At 62.9% G+C, this 7913-nt stretch overlaps 1 protein-coding gene across 6 annotated transcripts; it reads left to right on the forward strand.

Annotated features, from left to right (window-relative positions):
• The first annotated feature begins 2020 nt into the window (after nt 1-2020).
• Nucleotides 2021-7913, forward strand: LOC144279174 (synaptonemal complex central element protein 1-like). Of its 6 annotated transcripts, none has more exons than XM_077840654.1 (6): nt 2021-2180; nt 2726-2792; nt 3282-3402; nt 3791-3880; nt 4398-4425; nt 7748-7913. In XM_077840654.1, exons 1-6 carry the CDS (start codon nt 2028-2030, stop codon nt 7787-7789), a joined length of 501 nt encoding a protein of 166 aa, XP_077696780.1. In that variant the 5' UTR covers nt 2021-2027; the 3' UTR covers nt 7790-7913. The 6 variants fall into 6 exon arrangements, with proteins under 6 accessions (XP_077696780.1, XP_077696781.1, XP_077696783.1 ...); XM_077840655.1 differs by having other exon boundaries at nt 7751-7913; XM_077840657.1 differs by having other exon boundaries at nt 3795-3880.

The following is a 7913-nucleotide window of genomic DNA, read 5'->3' on the forward strand; positions in this document are numbered from 1 at the left end:
TGGGCCCCCATGCCAGTCCCCTCTATTTCAGAGACTTCCTGCCTCTCTGCTCATTCTCTCCCCTGCCAGGGTTGCTGTGTGCCCCCAGGGGCGTTGTGTGCCCCCTCTGACCCCTCCCTCACACCAGGTACCCCGATTCCCCCCACATCCCAGGGCCTCTGTGTGCCCCCCATTCCCCCTCCCATCACACTAGGGTCCCCCGATCTCCCCCCATCCCAGGGCCTCTGGGCCCCCCCCATTCCCCATCCTCTCATACCAGGATCTCCCAGTCTCCCCCTGCCAGGGGCTCTGGGTGCCTCCCCAGGTCAGTGGGAGCTGCCCAAGGGCAGGCCAGAGCGAGCACCCCATGGGGAGTGGGGTGGCCCAGCAGGGATCAGCGCACGGTGTCTCTCTGGGAGCCGTATCCCCTCACTAACATGCGTGTCCCTTCCAGAGGTCCTGCGGACCCTGCAGCTCCGCTGCCAGGAGACGGAGGCTGAGGCCCAGAGGTGAGAGGGGGATAGGGCAGGGGTTGGGGCAGGAGGGAGGAATGGACAGGTGGAGGGGTATGTATGGGGATATAGATGGAGACTGAGAGACACAGAGAACCATAGAGAGAGAGAAGGACTCCTTGGTTCTGTCCCCAACTCTGGGAGGGGAGTAGGGTCTAGTAGTTAGAGCAGGGGAGGAGGAGGCTGGGAGCCAGGACGCCTGGGTTCTATTCATGTCATGGCCTGATACTGGGCCAGGTGCTTCTGCTTCTCTGCCCGCTTGCGGGGGGGTGGGTAGATTCACCTGGGGAAAGTGTCTTGGGATCCCCCGCGGGCGAAGAGTCTTGTGCCCTCGTCTGGGAGTCAGGCTGCCCGGGTTCACCAGGCTGCGCCGCTCTTGTTCGCCCTGGGCAGGCAGCAGACGCTGTCCCAGGATCGGAAGCAGAGCATCGAGGAGCTGACGGCGAAGATCCAGGAGGAGAAGCTGAAGCAGAGGAAACAGAGGTACTGGCTCCCGCCCCCCTGCAGCGGACTGAACCCCCAGCTCTGTAAGCGGGAGTTGCTGCTGCTCCAACACACTCCTGGAGATGGGCATGTGTCAGCCACAGCACCCCACAGGCGCATCTACACTCCTCCTCCGTCACCACGGGCCATGAGCAGGAGCGGGCAGTGCCTTCTGGGATATCCCGCTGCCCCGAGTCTAGATGCTCCCTTCTCTCCGTGAGCTCTACGCCAGCCCGATCCTCTAAGTAAACCCCTTAGAGCGTCTGGGGCGTCCATCCTAGGGGCAGCCCCTTGTGTGCCAGCCGGGCCGAGCCATGGGAAAGTGCTCCGAGAGAGGCCAGGGTTGCACACCCCAGTGTGTCCACTAGCCGTCTGGCCTAGGTGTGCAATGGTGGCATCCCGCCGAACGGGCTCCCTCCTGCAGCCCGAGCCTCTGCCTCGGGTTCCACACCCTGGGCGCGTTCCTGTTCTGTCCAGGAAACTAACGACAAATAATTAACCAGCTGCCAGGCCCATAGTGCAGAGGTGACACTGCTCGGCCTAGTCAGTCCCGGCTTTGCCACAGGCCCTCGCTTGCCAGCGCCTGCTCACCAGAGGGAGGAGAGTCACTCTGGGCGGGTGAATTCAGCCCTTAGTGTCTCTCTCTGTCTCTCTCTCTCTCACACACACACACACAGAGCAGAGCTCATCTCCTCCTGTGGGGTGCAGCAGGGACCCAGACACACAAACACACTCAGAGAGAGCAGGGCTCATCCCCCGCAGCAGGGGGACACACCCACCCCCACCGAGCAGGGCTCATCCCCTCCAACTGGGGACGGCAGTGACACACACACAGGGCTCAGCCCGTCCAGCAGACACACACACACACACACACACACACACACACACGCAGGGCTCATGTCCTCCAGCAGGGGGCAGCAGGGACACACAGGTACTGCACTGTATGTAACACACTCTGTGTGTGTGTCTCTGCTGCCCCCTGCTGGAGGGACCAGCCCTGCTCTGTGTGTGTGTGTGTGTGTTTGTGTGTCCCTGCTGCCCCTGCTGGAGGGGATGAACCCTGCTGTGCGTGCGTGTGAGTGTTTCTGTTGTGCGCAAAACTCTCTGCCCCATGGCAGCCCCTCACCCTGTGTTGTTTCCAGGCTGGAATTTGAGCAGCAGCTGGACGAGCTGATGGAGAAGCACAAGACCCTCCAGGAGTGCCACGTAAGAGCCATTGGGGTCCCCTGTGCTGTTCCTGGGTGCGTGGGGTGGGGAACGCTCCCCTAGGGACAGATTGTGGGACACAACCCTACTGGGAGGGGACATGGGCACGTGTGGGAGGGATTGGGTTAGAGCAGGGAGTCTGACTGGGAGCCGGGATTCCTGGGTTCTCTACCTGGCTTTGAGGGGGGCTGGGAGCCAGGACTCCTGAGTTCTTGCCCCGGCTCTGGGAGGGGAGTGGGATCTGTGGGGGGGGGGGGGCAGGGGATAGGAGCCAGGACAGGGGTTGAGGACACTCGGTGCTAGCAGAAGCCAAGGATGTCCACGGTGTTGTGCTGTGGCAGCATTACAGGGAGGGACCTGATATAAGGCCTCCGGGGGCAGGGACACTGCTCTTTAGCTGGTACAAGCTGCGTCTCCCCTCGGAGACCAGGCTTCAGTCTGAGACAAGACCCATCTACGGGAGGTTAGCATGAGGGAAGGCTGTGGACGCTTCTTCCTCCCCATGGCAGCATGCTCTGTGGTGAATTCCCTCCCCCTCCTCCTAGAGCATGGAGAAGCTGGCTGCCGAGATCTGCAGCATGGCTGAGAGCAGGGAACGTTTGCTGAGCGAAGGTGATGAATCTCTCTGGGCCTCAGTTCCCAGCTGTAAAATGGGCAGAATAATCCTCCCTCGGGTCTGTCTTGTTTATTTGGAGTGCAGACACTTGCGGGCAGGGACCATCTCTTGGTCGGGCTTTGGGCATGCGCCTAGCACGACGGGGCCCTGATCTCGGTTGGGGTCTGGGCAGTGCCCGGCATGACGGGGCCCTGATCTTGGTCGGGGTCTGGGCAGCGCCTGGCATGACAGGGCCCTGATCTTGGTTGGGGTCTGGGCAGCGCCTTGCACGATGGGGCCCTGATCTCGGTCGGGGTCTGGGCAGTGCCTGGCATGATGGGGCCCTGATCTCGGTTGGGGTCTGGGCAGCGTCCGGCACGATTGGACCCCGATCTTGGTCTCTGCAGACATGTCTCAGTCCAGGAGCTGGGCCCCATCTGTTCTCACTGAGATCCCAGCACCCGAGTTATGCTGCCCTGTGACTCTGTTTCTGTCATTTGCCCTAGACAAGCTGATCCAAGACAACCTGGCCCAGGTCGAGAAGCAGCTGGACTCCCTGCCCCAGGCAGAGGCAGCTCCCAGCCAGGAAAGGATGTTCCTGAAGAGCCAGGAGGCCAGCAGTGCCCTGTGAGTGCTGAGTGCCACCAGCCCTGTGCCTGCCAGCGGGGGAGCAGTACTGCATCGATACACTGCGAGCAGGACTCCTGGGTCCTATCCCCGGCTCAGGAAGGGGAGTGGTGTCTAGTGGTTAGAGTGGGGGGCAGATGGGAGCAAGGACTTCTGGGTCCTATCCCTACCTTGAGGAGTGAGGGCAGCTTAGGTTTTGCCATGAAACCATCCATCTAGGCTAGTGCAGAGAGTGCCTTGGGACAGCGCTGGCAGAGGTCCGCCAGGGAGAAGCATTTGGCAAGGGGATGCAGAGAGAGTCGTTCCCAGCACAGCCTGCCTTGGCTGGGGAGGGTTGCTGTCCATCACCGAGGCGTCTGGGCTGTTCACTGCCCTCTGTTGTCCCCAGGCAGCTGTTCCAACAGGAAAACAAGAGAGCGACCGAATATCTGGAGGCAGCTTCGTGCCGCCACTCAGAACTGCAGCAGAAGTTCAAGAGGTGAGTGCAGGGTGGGCTGGGAGCCAGGACTCCTGAGTTCAATCCTGGCTCTGGGAGGGGAGTGGGGTCTAGTGGTTAGAGCTGGGTGAGGCTGGGAGCCAGGACTCCTGGGTTCCCTCCCAGGTTCTGTGAGCTTGGCGCTGCAGCTGCTGCTTTGCTGTGGATCACAGTCAGTCCAAGGCCCTGACTGGTTTGTCCAGGAAACTCCCCTGGCACTTTTTGGGCCTTCTTTGCCTGGCCCAGTCCCAACTGGGTCAAGCGCACTCCACCCCTCTCCACCCTCCCCGTGTTTCCAGTGGCTTATGGGATTCCTCACTGTCCTGATTGCTCTGCTCTGCTGGGCCGCGGCTGCGGGCCCTGCCAGAGGTGGCTGCATTTCTCTGCTGGGAGGAAGGACCCTGCCATAGCCCTTGTGCCATATCCCTTCCTCCCTGCGAAGGGCTCGGATGCCCTGGTGACGGGCCTGGGCAGGCGCTCCCGTTGTTTGACTATAACTGTTATTTCTGGTTTCGTTCAGGCTGACGGCCGAGCTGGAAGCCCAGCAGGTGAGGATGGTAGCGCCAAAGGGAAATCTCTGGTAGGGCGCAGTGCTGTGCAAAGGGGCAGGGCTTGGCTAGCTTGTCCGCCAGAGTCTGCGATGCTGGACCCCCGTGACCAGGACATTACCACATGCACAGAATACCCCCCCGATACGCAGAGAGAGGGGTGTACGGGAAGGATGGATGGATGGAGGGGTGTGCGGGGGAGGGAGTGCTACCTGGACGTGTGTGAGGCCTGGCTGGCTAGAGGTGTGTGAGGACTGACTGGCTGGCTGGAGGTGTGCAAGGCCTGGTTGAAGATGTGCGAGGACTGGGTGGCTGGCTGGAGGTGTGTGAGGCCTGACTGGAGGTGTTTGAGGACTGGCTGGCTGGCTGGAGGTGTGCGAGGACTGGCTGGAGGTGTGCGAGGCCTGGCTGGCTGGAGGTGTTCAAGGCGTGACTGGCGGTGTACAAGGACTGACTGGCTGGCGATGTGTGAGGACTGGCTGGCTGACTGGAGGTGTGCGAGGCCTGGCTGGGGGTGTGTGAGGCCTGGCTGGCTGGAGGTGTGCAAGGCCTGGCTGGAGGTGTGTGAGGACTGGCTGGCTGGAGATGTGTGAGGACTGGCTGGTTGGCTGGAGGTGTGCAAGGCCTGGCTGGAGGTGTGCGAGGTCTGGCTGGCTGGCTGCTTTCCTGGCTCTGGGCTCCTGCTGGTGTGCAAGGTCTGGTTGAAGATGTGCGAGGACTGGGTGGCTGGCTGGAGGTGTGCGAGGCCTGACTGGAGGTGTTTGAGGACTGGCTGGCTGGCTGGAGGTGTGCGAGGACTGGCTGGAGGTGTGCAAGGACTGGCGGGCTGGAGGTGTGCGAGGACTGGCTGGAGGTGTTCAAGGCCTGGCTGTCTGGAGATGTGTGAGGACTGCCTGGCTGACTGGAGGTGTGCAAGGCCTGACTGGAGCTGTGCAAGGCCTGGCTGTCTGGAGATGTGTGAGGGCTGGCTGGCTGACTGGAGGTGTGCGAGGCCTGGCTGGGGGTGTGCGAGGACTGGCTGGCTGGAGGTGTGTGAGGACTGGCTGGCTGGCTGGAGGTGTGCAAGGCCTGACTGGAGGTGTGCAAGGCCTGGCTGGAGGTGTGTGAGGACTGGCTGGCTGGAGATGTGTGAGGACTGGCTGGTTGGCTGGAGGTGTGCAAGTCCTGGCTGGAGGTGTGCGAGGCCTGGCTGGCTGGAGATGTGTGAGGACTGGCTGGCTGACTGGAGATGTGCGAGGCCTGGCTGGGGGTGTGCGAGGACTGGCTGGCTGGAGGTGTGTGAGGACTGGCTGGCTGGCTGGAGGTGTGCAAGGCCTGATTGGAGGTGTGCAAGGCCTGGCTGGCTGGAGGTGGGCAAGGCCTGGCTGTCTGGAGATGTGTGAGGACTGGCTGGCTGACTGGAGGTGTGCGAGGCCTGGCTGGGGGTGTGCGAGGACTGGCTGGCTGGAGGTGTGCAAGGCCTGGCTGGAGGTGTGTGAGGACTGGCTGGCTGGAGATGTGTGAGGACTGGCTGGTTGGCTGGAGGTGTGCAAGTCCTGGCTGGAGGTGTGCGAGGCCTGGCTGGCTGGAGATGTGTGAGGACTGGCTGGCTGACTGGAGATGTGCGAGGCCTGGCTGGGGGTGTGCGAGGACTGGCTGGCTGGAGGTGTGTGAGGACTGGCTGGCTGGCTGGAGGTGTGCAAGGCCTGACTGGAGGTGTGCAAGGCCTGGCTGGCTGGAGGTGGGCAAGGCCTGGCTGTCTGGAGATGTGTGAGGACTGGCTGGCTGACTGGAGGTGTGCGAGGCCTGGCTGGGGGTGTGCGAGGACTGGCTGGCTGGAGGTGTGTGAGGACTGGCTGGCTGGCTGGAGGTGTGCAAGGCCTGACTGGAGGTGTGCAAGGCCTGGCTGGAGGTGTGTGAGGACTGGCTGGCTGGAGATGTGTGAGGACTGGCTGGTTGGCTGGAGGTGTGCAAGGCCTGGCTGGAGGTGTGCGAGGCCTGGCTGGCTGGAGATGTGTGAGGACTGGCTGGCTGACTGGAGATGTGCGAGGCCTGGCTGGGGGTGTGCAAGGACTGGCTGGCTGGAGGTGTGTGAGGACTGGCTGACTGGAGATGTGCGAGGCCTGGCTGGGGGTGTGCGAGGACTGGCTGGCTGGAGGTGTGTGAGGACTGGCTGGCTGGCTGGAGGTGTGCAAGGCCTGACTGGAGGTGTGCAAGGCCTGGCTGGCTGGAGGTGGGCAAGGCCTGGCTGTCTGGAGATGTGTGAGGACTGGCTGGCTGACTGGAGGTGTGCGAGGCCTGGCTGGGGGTGTGCGAGGACTGGCTGGCTGGAGATGTGTGAGGACTGGCTGGTTGGCTGGAGGTGCGCAAGGCCTGACTGGAGGTGTGCAAGGCCTGGCTGGCTGGAGGTGTGCAAGGCCTGGCTGGAGGTGTGTGAGGACTGGCTGGCTGGAGATGTGTGAGGACTGGCTGGTTGGCTGGAGGTGTGCAAGGCCTGGCTGGAGGTGTGCAAGGCCTGGCTGGAGGTGTGCGAGGACTGGCTGGCTGGAGATGTGTGAGGACTGGCTGGTTGGCTGGAGGTGCGCAAGGCCTGACTGGAGGTGTGCAAGGCCTGGCTGGCTGGAGGTGTGCAAGGCCTGGCTGGAGGTGTGTGAGGACTGGCTGGCTGGAGATGTGTGAGGACTGGCTGGTTCGCTGGAGGTGTGCAAGGCCTGGCTGGAGGTGTGTGAGGACTGGCTGGCTGGAGATGTGTGAGGACTGGCTGGTTGGCTGGAGGTGTGCAAGGCCTGGCTGGAGGTGTGCAAGGCCTGGCTGGAGGTGTGTGAGGACTGGCTGGCTGGAGATGTGTGAGGACTGGCTGGTTGGCTGGAGGTGTGCAAGGCCTGGCTGGAGATGTGTGAGGACTGGCTGGTTGGCTGGAGGTGTGCAAGGCCTGGCTGGAGGTGTGCGAGGCCTGGCTGGCTGGAGGTGTGCGAGGCCTGGCTGGCTGGCTGCTTTCCTGGCTCTGGGCTCCTGCTGGTGCCCGAGTCCCCTGGGAGGCTCAGCAATCGCTCGAACCCCTTTGGCTATCCCAATCAAGATGACAGCCAGGGGGCTGAGCGGCCGCTGGGGCTGGGACCCATGGCCCTTCCTTCCAGGCTGCTAGCCGAAATGCCAGCAGCGCAGTGGGGCCAGGCTCGGGGCCAGGCCTGGGGCGGGGCGATTGCACTCGGGGTGGGATCCAAGGTCTGGTGCCAGTGTCTGAGCGTTCTCACCCCACCGTGCCCCACCGTCCCGGCTAGGGGGGCAGGCCGACCCTTCCACATCTCCCCCCATAAGCCCTGCCCTGTACTCTGCCCCACAGCAGGAATCCGGGGGTGCCCCAGCCAGCATGGAAACAGCCTAAAAACCACCACCCTGCTGCAAGAGCCACGGCTCCTAGAACAGACGCCCCGAGGATCGGCCTGGAGTTAAGTCACCTCGGGATGTATCGGGCTCCTTGTTCTGAATAAAAATATCCTTCCCTGCTC

Source organism: Eretmochelys imbricata, chromosome 23 (assembly GCF_965152235.1).
Source record: "Eretmochelys imbricata isolate rEreImb1 chromosome 23, rEreImb1.hap1, whole genome shotgun sequence".
Taxonomy (NCBI): domain Eukaryota; kingdom Metazoa; phylum Chordata; order Testudines; family Cheloniidae; genus Eretmochelys; species Eretmochelys imbricata.